At 45.3% G+C, this 25385-nt stretch overlaps 2 protein-coding genes across 44 annotated transcripts in view; one reads left to right on the top strand and one right to left on the bottom strand.

The window, feature by feature from the left end:
* The window catches only part of NUMB (NUMB endocytic adaptor protein), a 168158-nt gene extending 150914 nt beyond the window's left edge, over positions 1–17244 (top strand). For 33 of the 37 annotated variants that reach the window (XM_057730732.1, XM_057730738.1, XM_057730747.1 and 30 more), the window contains 7 exons: positions 2056–2130; positions 4088–4228; positions 7528–7732; positions 9698–9991; positions 11596–11745; positions 14260–14406; positions 15626–17244. In XM_057730732.1, coding sequence (XP_057586715.1) covers positions 2056–2130; positions 4088–4228; positions 7528–7732; positions 9698–9991; positions 11596–11745; positions 14260–14406; positions 15626–16341 — 1728 coding nt within the window. In that variant the 3' untranslated portion in view covers positions 16342–17244. The remainder of the gene's footprint in view (positions 1–2055; positions 2131–4087; positions 4229–7527; positions 7733–9697; positions 9992–11595; positions 11746–14259; positions 14407–15625) is intronic. The other 4 variants (XM_057730741.1, XM_057730743.1, XM_057730739.1 and 1 more) reach the window with 3 other exon arrangements.
* Positions 17245–17794: 550 nt separating this feature from the next.
* Positions 17795–25385, bottom strand: part of PAPLN (papilin, proteoglycan like sulfated glycoprotein) — a 44505-nt gene continuing 36914 nt past the window's right edge. For 3 of the 7 annotated variants that reach the window (XM_057730725.1, XM_057730726.1, XM_057730729.1), the window contains 4 exons: positions 24732–24859; positions 24517–24625; positions 22056–22222; positions 17795–19845 (listed from right to left, as the gene is read on the bottom strand). In XM_057730725.1, the coding sequence (XP_057586708.1) occupies positions 19661–19845; positions 22056–22222; positions 24517–24625; positions 24732–24859 (589 nt within the window). In that variant the 3' untranslated portion in view covers positions 17795–19660. The other 4 variants (XM_057730727.1, XR_009053100.1, XR_009053101.1 and 1 more) reach the window with 4 other exon arrangements.

The raw sequence follows: 25385 nt of genomic DNA, 5'->3' as shown, positions 1-25385 counted from the left end.
TGCCCGCACAATTAAGATAGAATTCTTTAGCAGGCATACACAGCCCTCCATGGCTAGGCCTTTCCAGCTCTTTATATCCCACTGCACCTTGCTCACCCATCCTTCTTCCTTCCTTTCTTTTGTTTCCTTTCTTTCTTCCTTCATTTCTTTCTTTCTTTTTTCTTTTTTTAAAATATTATCATTTTAACATGCAAGCCAATTGTTTTTGTATGTATTATTATCATATTTTAATAAATTATTGACTGCATTGGGTCTTCGTTGATGCACACTGGCTTTCTCTAGTTGTGGGAAGCAGGGGCTACTCTTTGTTGTGGTGCATGGGCCTCTCATTGCAGTAGCTTCTCTTGTGGACCACAGGCTCTAGGCGTGCGGGCTTCAGTAGTTGCAGCACACAGGCTCAGCAGTTGTGGCTCTCAGGCTCTAGTGTGCAGGCTCAATAGTTGTGGCACACAGACTTAGTTGCTCCGTGGCTTGTGGGATCTTCCCAGACTAGGGATCGAACCCCGTGTCCCCTGCATTGGCAGGCGGATTCTTAATCACAGTGCCACCAGGGAGGTCTCACCCATCCTACTTTCAAGCCACACTGAAATATTTATCAAGCCTAGATTTGCTCTATTGTTTGCTTCTATGTCCTATACTGATGTTTCTTCTGCCTGGAATGTCCACTACCTCTATTACTTCCCTGCCTTTCTACCCCCAGCTGGGGCATCTAGAAAAATTATTTTAGTGCCCAGTTCATTCTTTAGTTTTGAGTAACCTTCTCCTAATTCCACAAATAGATTTGACCATACCTCCTTTCTGACATTGTTATAAACTGTTTTCAACTCTACTATAGCACTCACTACTGTATTATTTATTTTTTGTTTACCTGAGTGTCAGCTTTCAATGGACTGTGAACTCTTCAAGTATTTCTACTGCCTGACATGTAATAGGCTCTCATCAGATTTGTGGTGGTGGTGGAAACGGAGCCCAGAGTGGATTACACAGTGCACTTAAATAAAGCCTTGCCTTATTGCCTTATCTAAGTGCAGGGCTTAGACATGTATAGTGAAGAATGGTAGACATTTCTTTATCTCCCTTTGTCCCTTCTAGAAGCTGCTGCTCCAGCCTTTAGTACCAGACTCATTTTGAGCTATACTTTTTATGATCTGATACCTATTCTCAGCCTTCACTTTGCTTTTGTTTAATTTTGCTTGTATCCTTGGAGTAGTTAAAAAGAAAGGAAGCTGTTAAATTACTATTACAAACTCCCACTGTCCCATTTTCCTTCCATCACAGGGGAAATCACACATCACCTTGTTCTCATGTGATTCTTGTGTGCCAAAAGTCTTTTCTCAACCAGTAAAAAGAATTCATGTTATAATGACAATATTTTTCCAACAGTTTTTTAATCCTCCTGTGTCCCCAAAATGTCTCTATGCATTTAATGTCAAATTAAAAACTAAACCAGTTCTGTGGTAATCCTGAGAGAAGAAATAATGGTTTTTAAAGATTGTTAAAGGAATAATGAAGCCTTCTTGGGTTTTTAATATGAAAATTTCAGGTGTCCAAGAGTCCTACTATATACACATGGAGGTCAAAGGATAGTAGAATGGTCAACATCTTAATTTAGACTTAAACGTATTACTTTCTTCTCTAAAGACACTCGTAGAAGCTACTTGTGGTGTAACTCCTTATGTATTTAATTAATTTATCTAACTCTTGGTTTTCGTGGTTGAGTTTTGAAATGGGTGAAGAATCTACTTATTCTTTGCCCTTTACAGAATGTGATATCTTGGTTTTAATTCCATCTGTCCCCCTTACCCTTTACTTAATTTTATCTCATTGTTTTGCATTGTGTTTTTTAAAATAATGGCTTTGGCTTGTTTTTCTTGAATGGTTCTGCACTTTGGTTTGAGTGTCTGGCTTTGGGCACCCCTCCTGAACTTGGACTCCATCTGTATTTGTGACTTTTGGAAGGCAGAAGTCAGTGTTTTCTATGGAAGATGACTTTTTTTTAAATATTATATATGTGTGTGTCTCCCCCTCCCCTTCCTTTTTGGTTTCTCTTAAAAGACTGGAAAGAAAGCAGTTAAGGCAGTCCTGTGGGTATCGGCAGATGGACTCAGAGTTGTGGATGAAAAAACTAAGGTAAAGCTTTCATATACTTAAATGTTACTGCTTGTATTTTTTTATCCCTGTGATCAAATATAATGCCATTAAGCTATTGTAGTCACACTGTATTCCTTACACTTTGTCCAAAGAACGATCTTCTTAGAGACTAGTTAATGTTCAGAAAACCAATTTAGTTGCTCATTTACCTTATGAAAAATAGAAGAGAATTCTCTCAGCATTTTGTTCTACATGACACAGCATGTTTAGCCTACGGAGTATTTGAATTTAATGTTAAGATCTGAGTTATGTTTACCCCCACAAATTTGATGTGAAAAATGATGGACCTTTTATCAATACTACAGGTAAAAATTAAAAAAAAAAAAGATGATAGACCATATCTAAAGTTTCTTTTTGTTCCTTAATAAAACACTATTTTTAGAAAGTGCTATTTGAACTAGTTAACTTACTATTTAACTGAAGGCTCAATTTAAGTGAAATCTTAAGGACTAGTAAATTGCTCAGTTGCATTTATTTAGAGTCCACACAGTATCTCAAATAATAAGTAGCATTTTGCATTTGAAAGAAAGTGACCTACATGCCTAAATAAGAATAGACATAGACTCTGCCCTTAGGGAGCATAAGGTGTTATTTATATAAGTACATTTAATCATTAATTAGAACTAGGTTTCTAAGAGACCTAAAATCTGGAGAAATTTTAACACAAAGGCAATTTTCAAAAAAAGAAAGAAAAAAAAAAAACCTCAGATGTCACTGGAAGGAGGAGAAAGTCTGGCAGGTAAAGAAAAGTTTTCATGGGTAGCTTGCCTGATGTGTTTTAAGTGATTTAGCTGCATTTCCGTTCTTTTGACTAAGACTTTTTTTTTCTTTTTTTTTTAAGTGCAAGAGAAAGTGATTGTCTTAAACATACATTACAGTTGGAAATAACTATCATTTTAATTAGCTTATTTTTAAGAACTTGTGTAGTTTTCGTTAGTGCTTTGGGTGAAATTTGATATATGTGGAGGTTGTATTTTTAATTGGTTTACACAATAGTCAGAAAATGATGTTGCCCCCTGGTGGTTACTTATAACACTGGAATTAATTTACTTCTTCCCACATTGAGTAATAATAGTAATTGATGACTTATCCTGGGACCCATCATGAGCAGAAAAGAAATTTTGAAATGTGTATAATCAATGAAGGGCTCATATTGAGAATATATAAATAACTCCTACATATCAAGAAAAATGACAGATAATCCAAAAGACTTGAAGAATCATTTTGCTGAAGAGGAAATTCATAGTAATCAATGTTATGCAAAATAAAATCATAATGAGCCACCAGAATTGCAAAACTTTAAAGAATTGACTGGCAATTTTGTGGAGCAACAGAACTTATCATAGTTATGCTTTATAAAAGCCATTTTGTTTGTATGTTTTAGCACTCACAGCCCCCACCTCAGCATCTAGGGATTTTAGGCCATTGGAATACCACACAGAAGAGCCAAAGAGCCTCAAGATTTTAAAAAACATTTTGTGTAATGTTTATACTGTGTGTATACTGTGTCATTCAGCAAGTATATAAGCATAAAGAGTCATACTCAAAATTAAATGATCAGTAAGTTAATAAATACATAGAGCTGTTCTGGAAATGATATTATTGAGTGTAAGTTATATGAAAATTGGATTAAATTTATTGATTTACATATATTGTAAAATTAAACATGGAGTTTACCATCATAAAACTAGAATCAGCAAGCATATATTATAGAACATAAAGATGAGGTAAGGGAGGCATCAGGGGAAGTGCTTCTTGGGATCTCTCCTGGGTCAAATTCTTAGTATTCAGACCTCTGGCTCAGATCAAGCTATTCCATAGCCTTGATGCATTAGATGTAGGGATTCTGTGTTGTGAAATGACCATCCTGTGTTTCTTCTGAGAAGCTTGATTAACCTCATAAGTTCTCTATTCCTTTGTGTTTCCCTTTTTCTAGGACCTCATAGTTGACCAGACAATAGAAAAAGTTTCTTTCTGTGCTCCGGATAGGAACTTTGATAGGGCCTTCTCTTACATATGTCGTGATGGCACAACTCGGCGCTGGATCTGTCACTGCTTTATGGCTGTCAAGGACACGGTGAGTCCAGTGGCATGGATGTCATCATGACTAGCCTCAGTCACCAAGCTTCTTCCAGGTTGGCTCAGCCAGTTTCTACTACATTTTTTTTAATTAATTAATTTATTTATTTAATCAGCTGTGTTGGGTGTTTTTTGCTGTGTGTGGGCTTTCTTTAGTTGCAGTGAGTGGGAGCTACTCTTCGTTGTGGTGCGCGGGCTCCTCCTTGCCGTGGCTTCTCTTGTTGTGGAGCACGGGCTCTAGGTGCTCGGGCTTCAGTAGTCACAGCACATGGGCTCAATAGTTGTGGCTCACGGGCTCTAAAGCGCAGGCTCAATAGTTATAAAACACAGGCTTAGTTGCTCTTTGGCATATGGGGTCTGCCTGGACCAGGGATTGAACCCATGTGCCCTGCATTGGCAGGCGGATTCTTAACCACTGTGCCACCTAGGAAGCCCTCCCCTCCATTTTTAACAAGTGTGTGCTGTTATAGCACTTGTAAGTGCTTAAACTTAGCCTGCTTTCACTCCTTTTATTCGAGCCGTTCACACGCGTGGTCTAACCCTACCACTCACAGAGCAAGATGATTGGCTGAGACCCAAGGTCATTAAAGGAAAGTAGAAGTGCTCTGTGGTGATGGTGGCTGCTAAACTTTATTTGAAACTTTTCATTATTAGAACTGTTTTCAAGATCCTTACATGTATTTGTTTGCTAATTCATCTGGTAGAAGATATTGGCATTTGAAAGGTGCTTATAAATTCATTTGCAAAGAGACTCTACCACAAGAACTGAGTTGGAGTATATTTTCAATTAATTAAAAAAACAAATCCTAAATTATGGTACAATGAACTGTGCTAGAAATCGTTACATAGTAGAAACTTTTGGTTTTGTTTAAAAGTAGAGAATAATCAAATCTGTCATTCTTCATCTAAATTACCCAAAATTCTGATGTAAAGGACGAGTGTCTTAGATGATGGCAACCTTGATTATAGTATAGCATTGAGTGTGTAGTTTCTGAGTTTTTAAAAGTCCAGACAGAATAAGGCAGTGTAGCCATTCATGAAGGCTACAACTCAGTGAACTCTTGCCAAGGTTTAACCTGGAAGGGATGTAGTGGCTATACTCTAATAGTGACCAAAAGCTTTTTTTTAAAGCAGTTGTATAAACAGATATTAGGAACTCAGGCTCCTGTTTCTGATTCTTCCTAGCATGGGATTTGGGGCAGATTATTGACCATTTTCTAAGTCTTCATATCCACTTCTATAAGATGGAGATAGCAGTTGTGAAGACTACATTAGGTAACAAGTGTAAGCACTCTGAGCATAGGGTCTGGCCCGTGGTAACTGCTCCAGAATGGCGGCTGATATTGTTAAAGCTGCCCCTTCTTGGTTTGACACAAGAATGAGTTGAAGTATCTAACCTACACTTTCTTCCTCTGTCTCTCAGACCTTAAGTCACAGAGCAGTATATTTTGCTATCACGACACTCACAAAATCCAAAGAGTTCAAGAGTTTCCCTATGTTTTAAAACCATTTTGTTGTAAATTATGGTCCTTCAAGCTGTTTGACTCTCATAGGCCAGTGGTTTTCCTGTATCACAATCACCTGGAGAGCCCGTTAAAATGGATGGCTGGGCCCCACCTCCAGAGTTTTTTATTCAGTGAGTCTGGGATGGAGCTTGAGGGGTCTTCAAGAACTTCTGCCATAAGGCCTAGCAGAAATAATTAGCTTCCTTGGCCTATAGTTCTGTCCTTGTAATAGAGCTGTGTTCAAATGCAGATGGGTTCTAAAATTCTTTCGGTCCTTTCTCCTATTTCACACTTCCATGCCTACCCTTTTAACATCCTACTAAGAAGTTAGATGGAAATTCATGCGGATTCATAAAGAGTGAGCCTGTCAGTCTTTAAATAAGCAGTCATGTGAAATCTTACAGTTTACAGTCATGTGAAATCTTAGGGACAAAAGCATTTCAGACGTTTGCCTCTCCTTACGATATCTGCTATTGGCATATAAAATGCAGTGAAATTACTTACTCAGAGTCATATGTAGGCACAGCTGCTTACATGGTATGATTTTGGAAACTCCACAAAGGGTTCCCTGGTCTCAGATATCTCTTCTCACTGCTAAAGATGCCAACAGTTATTATATCATCTCTTTTTTATTCCACAGTTAGATACATAGTTTAAAATACAGATAACCCTGATAGAAAATAATCCACTGAATTTATTAAATTTACTCTAGGTAATACAGGGTATATTTAAAACAATATTTAGTTTACATAAGCCTTCCTTTCCTCCCTCCCACACACAAAAAATTCAGGTTTATCTGTTTAATTCCTTTATAAGTAGAAAATGTGGATGAAAACATGCTTTCACTTTTGCCTGTGTGTGGTTGGAGGTGGAGCTGGGGTTTGAGAGAGCTAGAAGAAGATAGGGAAGGTATGGGAGAGAACCTACAAGCACGGAGGGGCCAAACGGGGTCGGGGCGGGGGGAGCATTCAGAAAGGGAGACTGAGAAAGCTAAGCTTTCCTTTGCCTGATTCCTTCTCATCGCTCGAGTTGTATTTATTTATCTGAAGTTTTAAGTTTGTGCCTTTTGTTCCTTAGACATGTTGACAGTATATTTAAGCTCTGAAATTTGCCCTGCCTTTCCACTGAAATGCTTGGTAAATGTTCCTACTATTCCCCTAAATGGCAAATAGAGGTTTGTGTATCAAGACTTAGGGCTTGGAACCTTGAGCAGTGTCTTCTAACCTGGTGGCCAGAGCTAATGTGAGTGACAGAGGGACCTGACTAATATAAGGAAGTGTTGATGGCTACTCACAAAGCATGACTTACTGGTGGTCGCTTTATTTATTTATTTTAATTTTATTTATTTAATTTTTTAAGCTCTTTATTGGAGTATAATTGCTTTATACTGTTGTGCCAGTTTCTGCTCTACAACAAAATGAATCAGCTGTGTTTATACATATATCCCCATATCCCCTCCCTCCCACAACTCCTTCCCACCCTCCCTGTCCCACCCCTCCAAGTCATTACCAGCCATCGAGTTGATCTCCCTGTGTTGTGCAGCAGCTTCCCACTATCTGTCTGTTTTACATCTGGTAGTGTATATATGTCAATGCTACTCTCTCACTTTGTCCCAACTTCCCCTTCGTCCCCCCCACCACCCCGCCGTGGCATATTAATATACTAAAATCTAATTTAAGCTGGAGTTCCTAACATTTTGCCTGTGTGAAAAAGACTTATTTGTGGTCCAAGCTAATTTGTAATTGTTGATACCATAACTCTAAAAGTTTTTTAAACCGTCTGTTATGTACAGGGTGAAAGACTGAGCCATGCGGTAGGCTGTGCTTTTGCAGCCTGTTTAGAACGTAAGCAGAAGCGGGAGAAGGAATGTGGAGTGACTGCTACTTTTGATGCCAGTCGGACCACTTTCACAAGAGAAGGATCATTCCGTGTCACAACAGCCACTGAGCAAGCAGAAAGAGAAGAGATTATGAAACAAATGCAAGATGCCAAGAAAGGTACAATCTGTTCTACTACAATTTGTGTTTATTTAAACAGTTTTTCCCAGCAGGTTGATACTTGGAAGCTATCAGGGGCAAGCTTTTTCACAGTCAAAGAGAACTCTTAGCAATATATGAAGACCTTAAGAACAAAGCTGAAAATCTAAACAGAGTCCTTTCCTTTAGAGTGGCTTGTTCAGTGGCTTCAAAGTGTTTACTCTTCCCATTATGTTAAACTACCCGGGGAAGCTGAGAGTACAGTTGAAGAAGCTGCAAAGACATTTAAAAACAAAATTGGGAAAACCTGCATCCTGGAACAGGTTTTTTTTTTTTTTTTTTTTTTTTTTTTAATTCTGATGCATCTGATCTCAATGAGAAGTAAATGCTATTAAGGACCTACATCTTGAAGTAAGAAGTACAAGTCCCAAGTTTAGGTTGCAGTGGACCCACTGATGGTGATGCCAGGTGTCAATGCAGGAGAGATTTCTCAGTGATACTCTTCTTATTAGATTATTACTGTTGTGTTAGTGCTTTTGTGGAAAAAAGTCCACAGATTTTGAGAAACTGGCCCCTAACTCTTTTTTCCATAGCCCCTTTAATTTTAGTGTGTGATTTTGCAGTATGTGAATTTCTTCAGGTACACATGGCAACATAGCAGAAATGCCGGTACAGGCATTCAAGTTTCTCAGGAGGCTGTTGTCTAAAGTTGAGTCAGGTGTGTTTTAGAACTGAGTAATAGGGCTTAGGGAAAATGCTTTGCATTCTTGTGTATAACTAGGGCTGAAACCAACAAGGAATATTTTGGAATTATTCCAGTGTAAATATACATTAATATAATTTTGCTAATTTTTTACTAAATTCTTTTAATTCTAAACCAGCCATTTTAGGTAACATCATTAATCTAATACTAACCCAAATAGCTCTAATTTTTAAGCCAAAAAAAGATACATATTTTTATTTGAAATGAAACTTTTGTGATTTTTTTTTTCATTTCCTGTAAACATTTGTGCCAGGTTACCAAAGACTCAAACAACACCATGCTATTTTAATTAGAAAACGTAATATGTATACCTGCTATTTTGTGTGCTTCAGTGATTTTCAGACTGGAAGCATATTCTTAAATACCACCAAATAAAACTTTTTGCTATACACAGCAACTGCCAAAATGGTTGAGTCCTGGCATCTGCAGGGGATTGTGAGGGGAGGGGAGCGGAGATTTACGACAACCAGAGTGGGACACAGTGGATACTCACATGGAAACAGTCTTGTATTTAAGTTTACTCCAGTTTAAAATTTTACTTCTGTATGGTTTTATTCACATGAGCCACAGATGCCTATTGTCCCTGTCTGCGTTATGACATTCTTTAACATCTAATCAGACTGACGCTTGTTTAGACATTTCTAACTCTGCCATTCCTAAATCCTCCCCCCCAAACAAAAAAGCAGACAAACATTGAAAACCATGAACCATCATTCTTTAAAGCAGGGGTCCTCAACCCCCAGGCTGCGGATCACCACGGGTCCTCGGCCTGTTGGGAACCTGGCCGCACAGCAGGAGGTGAGTGATAGGCAAGCAGGCGAAGCTTCACCTGCCCCTCCCAGTGGCTCCCCTGAACCATTTGTCTTCACGAAACTGGTCCCTGCTGCCAAAAAGGTTGGGGACCACTGCTTTAAAAGACCTTATGTTAGGAGTTCATAGGTATTGTTTTGGTTTTTTAATCTTGTTCAAGGTCTTAATCACTCCATGGGAATGAAAGATCTAATATTTGTGTCTTAGATATACCATGTGACATATAATAGATTATTAAACCTTTGGTTTGTCTGAAAAATAGGAGATCTGAGCCCTGCTTCTAACCTCTCTTTTAAGAGACGTGGGGAAGGAGACGAGTAAAAAGATCTAGGAGGGTTTTTCGTTCCTCAGCCATGTAAGCTCAAATTATTTGAAGACATTGCTAAGAACCTTTTTCTCTTGACTTTCTTGAGCTGAAACAGATAAGACAGTTGTTGGTTCATCAGTGGCCCCTGGCAACACTGCCCTATCCCCATCCTCTCCCACCTCTCCCACTTCGGATGCCACTGCCTCTCTGGAGATGAACAATCCTCACGCCATCCCACGCCGGCACGCACCAATTGAACAACTTGCTCGCCAAGGCTCTTTCCGAGGATTTCCTGCTCTTAGTCAGAAGATGTCACCCTTTAAACGCCAACTCTCCCTGCGCATCAACGAGTTGCCTTCTACTATGCAGAGGAAGACTGATTTCCCCATTAAAAATGCAGGTAATGCAGCATCCACCTAACTCACTGGGTGCTCTGGCACTGAAGTGTTAGCATCACTTCCAGTGGAGTCACTGATCCCATCAAACTAGCCAGCCCTCTTTCTAATGCTGGTTGGTGGTTGTACGTATCTTGTATCACTTCCCATTGGGAGAAAACGGAGGTCATGGAGAGAGACGTGAGTCATTCATTTCTCTTTAACAAATAGGTAACAGACCCATGATGGGAATTCCTAACCCGAGCTACAAGGTTTGTGATTTTTCCTGATGAAAGTGTACCAGCTTCCAAACATCAAGGGTCTCAAGTTTCCATTCTTATTCTGTTATCTGGGACCCAGCAGGGAATTAATTTAAAAGGCTTTGGAAACACATCCAGTTAAATAGCATTACTGTCAGATGTACCAGAAGAAATGGATAAGTTCTCATTGTCGTTGTGGCTGGTTGGCTCCATAGGGAGGAAACTCTAAACGGGTCTCCTGTGTAAAGCTAAGATCTGTTGTTCATCGAGACAGCGGGATTGCTCACACATATTCATTACCTTTCAGAACTGCCACACAGGCCTTTGTGTGGCCTCTGTACAGCTGAGCCAGCCCCGGTAGCTCTATCCTCATCATAAGATCCGGAGCTAAAGTGTCAGATCTGGTCAGTGCTTTTATTGGGCCCTATTTTACTTCACTCTGAGACATGTTGAGCCAGTGCTATAACAGAATCTGAGGAAGCTCTGTCTCAATAGGGCACTCATTCCCACTGCTGGTGGTACAACAGTACAGAGTTAAGTTCTTTGATGGATAAAACTTGGCCTAAAGAACAGTTAAACTAGATGATACTGAGGGTCCTTCCACCTCTCAACTCCTGTAAAAACTGAAACTCCAGATACTTTCAAGTACCTCATTTTCAGTCTCCCTCTGGAACAGACGGGAAACAAAAACCATTATTCTTTCCACAGTTGAGCGAACAGAGGTTCAGCACATATAATTAGCTTCCTCCATGACACAGAAGTATCCCAGAGTCAATATTAAGAACAAAGCTTCTAGAGTCCTGGATCTCAGTTCACTTTTTCATATTATGACAGCTCATGTACTTGGTACTTTGGAGAAAAATGAGAATGATGACATTGTCGTAGTTTATTACAGAGAATAGGACTGAGCACCCACTGGTGCCCCTGACTTTAACCCGTTCTCTGACAAGAGTCACTGGAGGGCTCCAGAACTTAACTCAGACCACAGCCTTGGGACCTGGTCGGAAGACAAACAGGTTGCAGATGTCTTCCAGAAAGATCTCACTGACTGAACATCTTGGCACAAAAAGAGAATAGCAAGTTCTCAACAGTGTCACACAGTAGAGGAAATAAAGAAATCTGGGGATTTGCAAGGGAGGAAGATAGACCTTAGTACAAGAATGTATCATTTTATACCTTCTCGTTTTTGAAAAGCCAGTAAAGAGTGGTCAGTAAATTTTTTGAAGCTGCTTTTACATCCCCACCTGACAGTTGAGTCTTTTCCTTCCACAAATAAAAGATGCAGTGTAGAATGCCACCTTGTGTGATACTGTTCTGTTTCAGGATTGTTCCGTTTTTCTGTCTGGAGCCATCTTCTGTTTGTCTTGCAGTACCAGAGGCGGAAGGGGAAGCGGAGAGTATCAGCTCCCTGTGCTCACAGATCACCAGTGCCTTCAGCACACCCTCCGAGGATCCCTTTTCATCCGCCCCAATGACCAAACCAGTGACAGTGGTGGCACCACAGTCTCCTGCCTTTCAAGGTTGGTGCCCACTTAGCCTGCTCAGCTGTCCCTTTGAAACTAGTGCTTTTATGACACTGCGCACTAACTGTAAGTTGGCATCCTGAGCTTCCCAAGACCTGGTCAGACCCACTAATTTCCTGTTTGGTATTATCTCAGAATCGTTTGGTTTCCCTATTCAACAGTGTCTTTGTGTTTGTCCCCCTCCCTGTTTCCTGCGATGTCTGCATTTGTCATTTTGCACGTACCTGCCCATCTTTCATCCCGTCCTGTCAGGAGCATGTATAGTCCCAACCCACTGCTTTCTTTGCTCCTTAACTGTTAAGAAAGTATCCAGCCAGTTCTCCAGAAACAGCTGTTGTCAGAGATGGTTCTAGCCTTACGCTTTCTTTAGCACAGTGGTTCTCAACCTGGGGTGATTTTGCCCCCTCAGGGAAAATTCGGCATCCATTATCTGGAGACGTTTTTGGGTTTCGCAGTGTGGTAGCAAGTAGTTACTGTTTACAATCCCAGTAGAGGCCAGCGATGCCAATAAACATCCTTCCGTGTACACAGTAGCCACCTCACAACAAAGAACAATCTAGCCCAAAATATCAGTGGTGCCAAGACTGGACTCACCTAGTCTCCACCCTGTCACAAGAGGCCCATAAAGAAAAGGCATTTTTTTTTGGCTCTTCATTTCATCGTCTGTAACAAGTGTCCTAAAATTGGCCCTTGTGGCATTGAAGAATTAGTAAAAGTTATTTTCAGAGATACTGAATTAATAGTTGGTATTGACTCAAAGGTCAGCAAACTCAAGAGTCTATATAACTTAAATTATAGACTTCTGGAATTTGAGCTCCTATAATTGATCTTTCTTCATTTCTTTTGGCAGAGAGCTCAGAAAAAGTTTTGCTATGGAGACTTTTTTTGCCTGCTCTTATTGAAAAGCTACAACATGCTTTTCCTCCAGGAGGGAGTCTCTTTAAAAAAATGAAAACCTTAATAGCCATGTGCACCAAGTGGCTTTTCATTTCATCTAACAAATATTTATACTACCAGTAATAGGCACAGTATCTGCCACATACATCGTCGTGAGGACTCATGCATTTTCTCATCTCATTTAATCCTCACCTCAGTCCCTTTGAGGTGGGCCTCACAGATAAGGCAGATGAGGCCCCGAGCGGTTAAGTAAATTGCCCAAATCACACAGCCAGGATTTAAACCCAGGTCTTTCTGAATATAGTTCCTATTACATTCCACAGATTCTGTGCCTATTCATAGGGCAGTGGGTGTACAAAACTAAATAGAATATAGTCCTTTCCCTGCCTTTAAGGGACTCTCAGTCTGTGGATAAGCTAGTCTTTTAGACAAGCCCTGGGTAAATAGTACCAGTGCCATAAGCATAGTTGCTGAATCCTAAAGAGGGAATGATTATGGTGTAGGGCAAGAGAAGGTGCCTGCTTGTCTGCTCCATGCTAAATATAGAGAACTGGGCTAAGGAACAGAAACTGATGGAATAGATATCTGGAGTAAAGGAGCAAGGGTTAGTTAGTAGGGACGTCTCTGGTGGCACAGTGGTTAAGAATCTGCCTGCCAATGCAGGGGACACAGGTTCGATCCCTGCTCCAGGAAGACCCTGGAGCCGTGAAGCAACTAAACCAGTGCACCACAACTATTGAGCCTCCGCTCTAGAGCCTGCGAGCCACAGCTGTTGAGCCCATATGCTGCAACTGCTGAAGCCCACGTGCCTAGAGCCCGTGCTCTGCAACAAGAGAAGCCATGGCGATGAGGAACCCCCACTTGCCACAACTAGAGAAAGCCTGTGTGCAGCAATGAAGACCCAACACTGCCAATAAATAAATAAATTAAAAAAAAAAGGAGCAAGGATTAGGAGATTTTAATAAAGGGAGACAGGAAAGAATAGGCGGTGCCTTGAGATATTATAAACATTACTGAGGGGAAAAAAACCTTTAAAAAAGATGAAATTAATTCTGTAACAAATTACAAAATTATTAAGCATATGAAAACATATACCAAGTTTGAGTTCTCATCTGTAATATGGGGGTTTTGAGAGAATTAATTGAGATGATGCACACTAAAGTACCATTAGCATAGTGCCTAGCACATAATAAGCAATTATTGTATTTAACCATTGTTGTTATTGTTGGCATAATTTGATCTTTTGGAATAGTGGTAGGAGGAGGCTAAGCTATATCTAGACTAGTTAGATTTTTCCTGCTTGTAATACAAAGCAGCTCTATTCAACTTAATTTGAAATTGTTTTTCTAGTCTTCATTTCCTCTCTTCCCATACACATATTTTCTGAAAAGAGTCATATAACTTTATCAGTACACCCATTTTAATTACAGCCTCTAATTCCCTCTTTGCCAAAAGGTTTGTGTATCCATTGCGAATGGCATGGTTATCCCAACACCTTTTCTGTCTTATCCGTTCCACCAGTATTGCACATTGGCCTGACTGACCCAGCTCCAAGGGGTCACATGTGCACCCTGCATGAATTAACTCCATTGATGTTGTCTGCTCCCATTGTAGCTAATGGCACTGACTCAGCCTTCCATGTGCTTGCTGCTAAGCCAGCCCATACTGCTCTAGCACCCGTAGCAATGCCTGTGCGTGAAACCAACCCTTGGGCCTATGCCCCTGATGCTGCTAACAAGGGAGTTGCAGCCACACATTCGGGTAAGGTGACCACAGATGGTGGTGAGGATTCTGGGATCAGATAAGTGACCCTGGTTCAAAAATCAGCCATTTACCTGAGTGGGAACCCGGGAAGAGTCCTTTTAGGAAAAGTATGATCCCTTTTGGAAATAAACTACTATTAAGAAAGGACGGTGTCACAGACATAGAGACTAAACGTATGGATACCAAGGGGAAGAGGTGGGGAGTGGTGGGATGAATGGGGAGATAGGGATTGACATATATACACTACTACGTATAAAATAGATAACGAACAAGAACCTACTGTACAGCACAGGGAACTCTACGCAGTGCTCTGTGGTGACCTAAATGGGAAGGAAATCCAAAAAAGAGGGGACGTGTATATGTATGGCTGATTCAATTTGCTGTACAGCAGAAACTGACACAGTAGTGTGACGCAACTATACTCCAATTTGAAAAAAAAAGAAAAAGCAGAAAAGAAAGGATGGTGTCAGAGAGGAACGAAAGGGGTTAGACTGATAGTTCTTAGGACTAGAGAGCCCCCCACAGAACTTCATAAAATACAGATTCCTGGGCCCCACCTCAGGAGAGCCTCTGCCTGGATCTGGGTCCGTGGACATGCCTGTGGGGAGAGACGACTCTGCCTCCTACAGTGGCAGATCTACAAAAAAGGCTACAAAAAGCACCTTATATTTGCTTTTCTGTACTTTCTAGTTTTTCTATAATGAACATTTATTAACCAAAAAAAAATTTTTAATAGTATTTAAGGCAGTTCACCAGGAAGACAACATGTGTCTGGAAGCCAGGCAGGGGCCACAGCATGCGGCACCAAGTTACTGGTTATTTTCTTTGCATTCTGTTAGAACAGAAGGTGAATTACCTTGGGCCCTTTAGAGTATGTGCTGGTTTCTGGACCCTGGACGAGCCACAGCAGCGGTGGCGGGTGGCAGGGGCGGTTTTGATGCCAGCCAGCAGCCTTGGTTCGATGAAGCTGAGCCATATCTAGCAGCTCCTCAGCGTGGCTGAGAGAGCCACATGGTCTCATGGGTTCTCCCTATCCTACCACAAAACCTCCTCAGCTGGTAACAGAGACTCTCCTCCCACCTACCAAAAGCACAAAATATCCCACTGGGGGGCTTGTTCCACGTTAGGCTCATTCAAATAACCGAGATTATCAGGTGAAGGAAGAAGCCCCTAAAGTTTCTGATTCTTTTCTCGCTCTTCCTCTTGTTGGTTCCAGGGACCGAATGGGGTCAATCTTCTGGTGCTGTCTCTCCAGGTCTCTTCCAGGCTGGTCACAGACGCACTCCTTCTGAGGCCGACCGCTGGTTGGAAGAGGTGTCCAAGAGCGTCCGGGCTCAGCAGCCCCAGGCCTCAGCTGCCCCCCTGCAGCCGGTTCTCCAGCCTCCTCCACCCACTGCCATCTCCCAGCCAGCGCCACCTTTCCAAGGAAATGCATTCCTCACCTCTCAGCCCACGCCAGTGGCTGTGGTCCCAGCCCTGCAGCCTGCCTTTGTCCCTGCCCAGTCCTATCCTGTGGCCAACGGGATGACCTACCCAGCCCCTAATGTGCCTGTGGTGGGTATCACTCCCTCCCAGATGGTCGCCAACGTATTTGGCACTGCAGGCCACCCACAGGCTGCCCAACCCCATCAGTCTCCCAGCCTGGTCAAGCAGCAGACATTCCCTCAGTACGAGACAACTAGTGCTACTTCCAGTCCCTTCTTTAAGCCTCCTGCTCAGCACCTCAACGGTTCTGCAGCTTTCAATGGTGTAGACGATGGCAGGTTGGCCTCAGGAGACAAGCACATAGAGGTTCCGGCAGGCGCCTGCCCGGTGGATCCTTTCGAAGCCCAGTGGGCTGCGTTAGAAAGCAAGTCCAAGCAGCGTACTAACCCTTCCCCCACCAACCCTTTCTCCAGTGACTTACAGAAGACTTTTGAAATTGAACTTTAAACAGTCCTTATAGCTTATGTATTTTGTCTGTACTTAGGCGAGGGCAGGGGTAGAGGTCAGAGGAGCAAAGGGGACTTGTGTTCCCAACCAGTACACTTTTCACGAATCCCAAAGGTCCCCAGGAGCATGTCCAGGCATACAGTGCTGAGAGGGGGTGATTGAAAAAAGTGGAGAAAACCATTCCTAGAGAAGAGCTGTCCTGCAGTTAGACTAAAGAAGTCAAGGAAATGTTATCCTCTGTCCCCCTCCTCCCTCAGCCCCTTACAAATCTCTGGCAACAGAGAGGCGGAAGTATCTGAACAGGAGTCTACATTCAAAGCACATTTACTGGAATATAAAACACAACAGGAAGCAAAATGATCTCCCTTTGTTTTTCAGGCCGTTCACCTGCCTCCTCTCTCAGTACTGGCCTGTCTTAAAGGTCAGGAGCAGGGTGGCCTGTGCTTGGGCTGGGGATGAGAGGCAGGCCGTGCTGCCGGAATTCCCAGGAGGGCACATCAGGAGCTGCCCAGCAGAGCTATATTTTAGGGGGAAAGTTGAGCTTCCATTTTGATTAAGAATAAATATTATAAATATATATCAAAAAGCCAAAATCTTTATTTTTATGCATTTAGAATATTTTAAATAGTTCTCACTATTAAAAAGTTGTATGAGTTGTAAGTAATCTTGCCAAAGGTAAAAGGGTTAGCTGTAAGAAACTGTACATAAGATTGATTTATCATTATGCCTATTGAAGTAAAGAGAGGAAGGGTTGGAAGTGGCAGAGCGGATCCCTAGCTTAGTGGTATCATTCACTGGAAGTAGCACGTTGCAGCAGCAGTCATGCTTGTTGACCAGTGCAGTCAGCTAGGCTGTAGTTTTAAATAAAGAGCAAGCAGTATTGTCCTGGTTTTGAACCTGTAATGAAATTCTAATGTCCTTATTTTAATGGAATCAATCTAAATAGAGAATGTGTATTTTCTTTTATATATTGCTGCAGTTTCCTCATGTTAATCCTTTTCTTTGTTTTAACACTAAGGTGACAATGACATAATCATATCCATAGACGGGAACGCAGGTTACTGTGTTGGTTTGTCATGTAGGTCTTGGTGGGTTTTGTTTTGTCCTTTAAGTTTTGTGGGGATGGAGGGTCTAGTTTTATTAGCAGTGTGTGTGTGTGTGTGTGTGTGTGTCCATCCCTCGCCCTTGTGGTGAGCAGAACATCCCATTGCCAGTTGCAGCCACTTGACCTCTGGTAACAACATGAGATCCCATCTCATTTTTACTTTTGAACGTTGGCCTTACAATCAAATGTAAGTTATATATATTTGTACTGATGAGAATTTATAATCTGCTTTAACAAAAATAAATGTTCGTGGTAGAAGCTTTTGGCCATGAAGGGCTATTCTTTCCCCTTTTATTAGCAAATGAGTTTTGGTTCTTTTTGGTCTTGTCTTCTCGCCATTCTGCTGCTGCCACAGATCTCTAGTTTGATGGCTAGAAAATCTTTCCCTGGGACTGGTGTATTCTTAACATTCATATTTGTATTCACACTTGAGGCTTTGGTTGTTCCTAAGTGCATCTCTGATGTCAGATTCTTGCTACTCAAAATGCAGACTTCAACCTGGCACTGGTTAGAGATACAGAACCTCAGCCCCACCCCAGACCTAGTAATCAGAATCTGCATTTTAACAAGACTCATTCTGAGAAGCTGGGTTGGAACAATGATTTTCAACCTTGGATCCCTATTAGAATCATCTGGGAGCTTTTTAAATCCTCTTTCCCGGGCCATAGTCCAGACCAATTAAATCAAAATCTCTGGGGAGTAGAACCCCAAGTTCAGTTTTTTAAAAAGCTCCCAGTGTGGAAGAGGGTTGAGAACCACTGGTCTAGATTGAGTTTTACTCTCAGCTGTAACCTTAACTCACTACTCTGTGACTAGTTCCAAGAAGAGCTAGCTAACTTCAAACTTACCTTCTGAAGTGTGTCTCCAATTTGCCAAATACTAGTTTAACTGGAGAACGGGGGAGTCCAAGAAAGTAGCCCTTGTTTTCCCATTTCTATAGCAAAACCAGCTATGGTAAATGAATGGAGATGCACCTCAATATTTTTTTTTTAATGGAAAGAAAAAAAGACCTGTGCCCCTGGCCTGTTGTTTCTTTTGTTGAATGAGAGGTAGACCAAGAAGTATCACTCACCCATGATACAGTCTGTCTCTTTTCCAGCCAGTGTGTTGGTAATAAAAGTCACCTTTCCCTATAATGCCTGTCTTTCTTGTGTCCCAGAGTAACCTCTGTTTCTAGGCCCAGCTAGTCCTCCGGAGGATTTGTAGAAGGTTAAAGTGGAAAGGAACTTGGAAACTTGTTGAAACCAGGCCTCTTGTTTTAGCAGCAAGGAATTAAATTAAGAGGCTCCGAGAGAGGAAGAATGACCTCTTCCATCTCAAACCATTTCTGAAACCACTTCCCTGTATTACATCACCCTCCCCTCCATTGGTCCCCACCATCCTGCTGGTGCTGTTTTTCTAACAAAAGTCTGGTTTTTCTCTGGCAGCAAAGTATTTTGCATCACAGAGTCCTGCTTGAGGAGGAGAGGCTCCTCATTGGTCACTGCCCCGAGCAGGCCCCCCTGCTGCATGCAGGTGTGAGACAGTCCTCACAGCTCGGCTGTGTGTGTCAGCCTCAGGCGGAGGGCTCCAGCCTCCTGATGAAGCAGGAGCTTTCCTCATTCTTTCATACTCAGATAGCGAGGCAGAGGCTGCTCTTTCATCCCCGATCCCTGTACTGAGCCTCTCCTTATATTCCACTTGGTTGAGAGTTTTCACAAACATCGTGCTGTTAACCGTACACACAGATGGGAGCTGAGGCTGGTCGCCACACGACCTAGAAGGGCGAGAGAGGCTGGAGCAATGAACCACTGTTTGGACCCCAGGCGCGACCTAGTTCTAGCAAAGAATGCTTCCCTGACGCAACAAGGTCAGTGTTCCCGCGTGCGATAGGTGTTCCCTTTGAGATCATTACACACTTCCCCACCCAGCTTTAAAGGAAGTGAGAACCCTGGTAGCTTGCTTTAAAACACAGTGCACTGATCCTGTATAACAAATTATAGAGGGAAGTTGTAAAGTGAAGGCTGTCCGTATCCAAATAGATGCTTCTTCTCGACACCTCAGCAGGCACGTGTGGTCACGTCAGAGAAGCACACGCTGCTAGGACTACAGAGGGAGGCTACTGCTGGCGCTCAACAGCCGGGGCAGCTCTGGACAGGACAGCGTCTCCGGAGGGGAACTCCCTTTGCCAGCCAGAGAGGGGACACCAAGAGCCTGCCTTCCCTTCTCGCGGCCCTATGAGCTGTATCGTTGCTGCCAGACGGGCTGAGCGGGAGGCTGGAAACGGGAACAGCTGGCACAGCAGAAGCTGGAGTAGTATTCGTTGCCACAGAGCTGGGCCTGCAGGATCAGATCACAGTTGGCCAGCTCCGGCTGGTCGGTGCACTCCCTGCCAGGGTCCCTCGACTGGACGGCCGGCGCTGCGACACAGCGGGGGAGAAGAGGGTGGTGAGAAAGCTCTGTGTAGGCTGGAAACTCTCACCTACCATTTCATTTCATTTCCCTAAAAGGAAGGCAGCACTGTAACTGCCAGATTCCCAAAAAAGTGCAGTCACTGTAACCTTGTGACACCTGTGTGTACAGCTGCGGGAGGGCCAACAGTCTCCCCTGTCACGGGCCTCCCTTCAGCGTACAGCAGTCCTCCCATTAGTCTTTTGCAACTGTTGACGGCCTGGACAGTTAAACATCTCCAGAAGTTGGTTAACCCTGCCCCGACTACTGAGACCTGAAGAGCCGGACGACAGCTGCCGTGGCCTCTGGACAGGGGAGGAGAGAGAGCAGGGTCAGCCCTAAGCACGATTTTGAGTTGGCAGGAGCTGTCTTCTCTCTCTCACTGCTGGTTTCCTCCTACCTCAAAAGTTTTGTGCCTTCAACAGCCCCCGCTTAGCCAGTTCGTTCCCCATCTTTCCAATTTTTCCACTTTCCCCAGAGACAGCAGTGAGTATTAGGCAAGGTGACAGGAGGCCAGGCTGTGAACTGTGGCCCTGATACGACATAGACACAAAGCGCTGGTTGCCTCCCCCTTTTCATTTACTAGGAGCTGCAGTATCTTATAAACCCTGTGAGACTTTCATTCTGCTGCTTTGTCTTAGCACTGAAGTGGCCTTGTCTAGTTACCCTCCCTTTTCTTTCTGGAAGGGGCTCTTATGACTCAGCTTGGCTAAGGCCTGCGCAGCACCTCCCTAAAGTCACCTCACGGGACTGCATGTAACTGTTTGCCCTGTAGCATGCCCACTCAGAAAAGGGTGAGCGACCCCTGTGTTTTAACCCTACAATATTTTCTGCTTCTCGCCCTAAACTGTTAGGCAAAAAGCTTGAGATGTCCTTTACACCAGTGTGACTAGCTCAAGGCCTCCCGTCCTGATTCAAACACTGCAGTTCCAACATGCCACCAAACCATGAACAGGGCACAGTGAGGCAGCCTCGAGCAGTGAAATGCTACCAAAAGCTCAAACGGGTGACAGCAGATATATGCGGCCTAATCAATGGAACGAACACAGTTAAAGGAGGGAGGGAGACAGCTTCTCGTCAAGAAAGGTGGCCCCCCCCCCCCCCCCGTCCCACCAACAACAACAACAACAAAGTATCTGCGATTAGCAACTCTCATCCAACAGGGGGCTGGAGAAAGGTAGCTGGCCTGAGGCCATAGGTGCCCTGTGGAGGCAGTCACGTCACACCATTTCAGCTTGGTGACCACACATCAGGAGCCCCACCAAACTTCATCAATCACAGTCTGGCCTCCCATGTACACATGTCTATTGTCTAATCACAAACACACCTGTCTGTATCCTCCTAACAGCTTTCTTTCTCACATAAATCTGCATTCTGGCCTGTCTCAAGTCTTGTAAGTCTGGGACTTCCCTGGTGGCGCAGTGGTTAAGAATCCGCCAGCCAATGCAGGGGACACAGTTTCAACCCCTGGACCAGGAAGATCTCACATGCTGTGGAGCTACTGAGCCTGCACTCTAAAGTCCACAAGCCACAACTACTGAGCCCTCACGCTGCAACTACTGAAGCCTGTGCATTCTAGAGCCTGTGTGCTGCAGTTACTGAAGTCTGCAAGCCTAGAGCCTGTGCTCCATGACAACAGAAGCCACCACAATGAGAAGCCCTCACACCGCAACAAAGAGTGGTCAAGGACCCAACACAGCCAAATAAATAAATATACATAGACGAGATCTATTTGCTGGGCCAGACAGAGCTGAAAAGTGGCCCCAGCAGGGTGGTGCTTTCACCAAGGTAATGCCTTCACACACACATGCACTCAGTCACCGAGTATCTGAGCAGCTGGTGATGCCAGGCACTGTGCTGGGCCTTAAGGAGCTCAGAAACTGGAAGCACACTGTCAGTCCTGCTCACTAAGCAACATTTCTACCAGACTTCAACCTCTAGCCTGGCCAGTTCCACCCTCAGCCCTGCAGACAGGAGGCAGCCAGGCCCAACGCCCCGTGTGGTCCTGCAGTGCTGCGGGACTGACAGTTGTGGCCACCCAGGCCCACCAGCACAGAAGGGCCCTGGCAATGCTCTCCCAGGGCTGTTTCAGGCCCCATGACAACTGGCCTGACCCAGGATTTGGACTCAAGTCCCTTGGACTGCGGACAAGCAGGTGCCTGGGGTAGGCCTTCCTTACCCAGCGGGACCACCTTCACCTCGGTGCTGCGGCTGACTGCCTGGTTGCCACGGTAGGCGCTGCACGTGTAGGAGCCCTCGTCCCTGGCCCGCAGGTTGTGGATCAGCAGGGTGCCGTCCGGGGACTGGTGGACACGGTGGCCATCGGCCCACACTGGCAGCCCGTTCCTGGAGGGGAGAGGACGCTGGGAGAGCTGTCCAGGCCCTCATCTGCAGGCCCTGGGAGGCTGTGCTGGCCCTCCCAGGGCCAGGGGAGGAGGTAACCCAAGGCCACTCCAGAGCCAATGACCCCCTCTTTGTGGCCCCTCACCTTAAGGAAGAGATGGGCCTGGGTACCAAAATGATAGACCAGTAAAGTCAAAGCAAACTACCTGAAAAGTGAGATGAACTCACACCAACTGATCTAAGTGATTGTAGATTTGCCCCTTATCCCCACAGGAGTCCCACTCTCCCTCTTCATCAACAGAGGTCCTCTAAGCAGCAGGATGAAGGAGGTGAGCATCCCTCCTTCAGGTGTTAGGGGAGGCTTCCCTGAGGAGGACGGCTGGCAGAGGCCTGACCTGAGGGTGAGGAGGAGCAGCTGTCTGACAGGAAGGACACGGGGACCCCGGGGTTTGAAGGAAGGCCGCAGCCAGAGCGAGGAGAGTGGGCATGGAAGGAAATACGCACGGGTCCGGTCACCAGGTCTGGACCGGATCCTGGGGGTAACAGAGGGGTGTGAGCTGAGCAGGACTGACTGCTACCTGTGCTTAGAAAGCATGAACGACCGCAGCGTGGGGCAGGGATGAGCCCGAGGCCAGGTGAGTGGCTGTGGCAGGCATGCACACAGGTTGACCAGACAGGCAGTAAAACAATGGGTGAGGGAGGTGGGAGGTAGGGGAGAAGAGATCAGGGGTAACAGGTTTCTAGTTTGGGTTACTGGGCAATGGTGGTGCCCCTCCACTGTGGGGAGATCCTCGGCGGGATGAGTGGTGAATGGTGAGGTTATTTTCCATTTCGCACTTTGGGTGCCTGTGACACCAGGAGGCACCAGATTTGAGGTCTGGACCCAGATGGTGTCTCAGCACTGATGTCCCGGAGACTTCATGTCTACAAGGCTACACACGGTGAAGTTAGAAAGAGACAAACCCAGGACCGAGGACCAAGCACAGACCTCGAGGTACACCAGCCTCTCAGGGAGCGGGATGCGATGAGCAGCCAGGAGAACAGAAGCAGCAGCCAGAGGCAGGAAGGAGACTGCAGGTCGTTGAGACTGAGTGTGATAGGGCCAGGGAGGTACTGGTGACCTTGGCCAGAGCAGTGTCCCTGGTGTGTGTGTGGGGGGGGGGGGGGGGCCAGGGGTGGAGGAGAGGCCCCGGGGCAAGGGCTGAGCTGCCAGCAGGGAGGCAGAGACAACGTAAACAGCTGAGCTGTGAAGCGGACAGGATACAAGGCCCTGCTCTGCAGGGAAATATCGGGTCAGAGGAGAGTGTTTTTAAGTTTGTTTTGTTTTGAAGAGGAGTATCCTGAGCATGTTTGCTGCTGGGAAGATCCAGGCCTGATAGGATAATCACAGCCACAGCTCGGCTGATTAGGGCAGGGCCTGCCGAGACCACCACCTAAGAGGCCTGCAGAGGCTCCCGCCGTGTTCCCTGGCGTTGAGCCCACACAGGGACAGCCGCCTCCATGATCCTCACTGCTCCCGCCAGAGTGCAGGCCCAGTGCCATCCTGGCATCATCGCTCCAACACTCACCCTTGAGGCTTGACCGAGAACATCCTTCCCCGCTGCAGCTTCAAGGCTTAATTCTCTCAGACAGGAGGCAGCCTCGCCCCACTGTGCACAGATGCACTTAGGGCAAACCTCCTCTGGAGCTTGGGGGACACCAGGCCATCTCCTGCCCGGGAGTTTCTGGGGGGCTCAGATTACCCCAGGATCCCAGAGCCTAGCCTAGTCCTGACATATTGCAAGGAAAAAGGGGGCAAAAAACTGCTCAGTGAATAAAAGACCAACAGATTTGGGGTAAAACACCACTAAGTCCCCAAGCTGAGTGCAGCCCAGTGTTTCTCAACACCTGCAGAGATTCTGTCACCCAGGGGACACTTGGCAAGATCTGGAGACTTGTTATTGCCGTGACTAGGGAGAGGGTGCTACTGGCATCCAGGGGGTAGGTGGCCTGGATACCGCTAAACATCCTCCAGTGCACCCCAGCAAACACAAACTGTTGGTCCAAAACGTCAGTGCCGAGGCCGAGAAGCCCTGGTGTAGCCCAGCCCGCAGAAGAGAGCCGTCCTAGGGGCTTCCCTGTGTTGGGATGAGGGCGCTGCAGCCCCTTCCCTCGCACCAGGCCAGGATGCGGGAGTCGAAGAACGAGGGGTGAGGGTGAGAGCAACATCCTGCAGAAAGGTCGACCCCCTCTATTTGGGCTGTGCAACCTCAGCTGTGAGGGCCTGAGGGCCCGGCCTGCCTCGAACAGAGCCTTACCTGGACCATCTGATGTTCACACTTTCTCCTGCCACCACACACAGCAGCCTGGCTGTGTCACCTTCTGCCACCGTCAGGGTAGAGGGCAGCCCTGTGATTGTCAGCTCCCCTGGGCCCAAGGAGGGGGCACTGTCAGCCACTATGCCTATACCGCCCCACCTGACCTCACAGGCCACTGGCCACACTCACCCTCCCGCTCGGGACTGCCGCCTTACCTAGAACGCTGAGCCGGACCCAACGCTGGTCTCGGTCCTGCCCGTTGAATGCGACACAGGTGTAGAAGCCTCCATCTTCCACAGCCACGTGGCTGATGACCAGGGAGCCATCGGGCTGCAGCTGGTGTCTGGGGGCCAAGCACAGGCAGGCGGCTCCGTCCCCAGGCGCCTGGCGAGGGGGCGCGAGGGGCAGGGTCCTCCCTCCCCTGGTGAGAGGCTGAGCGGTCCCTGCTGGTCCGTGGGGTCTGACCAAGGGCCGGTCAGCCCTAGGCCCCCAGGCCCTCCAGCTGCTGACACCCTCGTTTTCTTAAAGATGCCTGACTTTAAAAGCTGGCAATAAACAACTCATTTCAAGTTTTCTGATACAAAATAATTCTGGTTTGGGATTCTAGTTTTTGCCACACGTTTATTAGGCTCAATCCTAACTCTGCCACTTAGGAGCTGTGTGGTGTAAGCGTCTGTGTGTCAAATGGGGATAAAATAGCACCCACCTATTTTGGCTCTTCTGCAGATCAGACAAGAGCAAGCCTCACCCTCCGAACGGGCTCAGTACATGTCAGCCCTTAACGATTACAGCCAGAAGTGTGTCTGCCTCCACTTCCTCCCTCAGCCGTCCCTTCTGTCCACTAACCATCCTCTAGAAAGGCCCAGAGA

The sequence above is a fragment of the Hippopotamus amphibius genome, chromosome 4 (assembly GCF_030028045.1).
Source record: "Hippopotamus amphibius kiboko isolate mHipAmp2 chromosome 4, mHipAmp2.hap2, whole genome shotgun sequence".
In the NCBI taxonomy this organism is placed as follows: Eukaryota; Metazoa; Chordata; class Mammalia; order Artiodactyla; family Hippopotamidae; genus Hippopotamus; species Hippopotamus amphibius.
The sequence above is the reverse complement of the archived record's forward strand: the minus strand, read 5'-3'. Positions and strand labels throughout refer to the sequence as shown.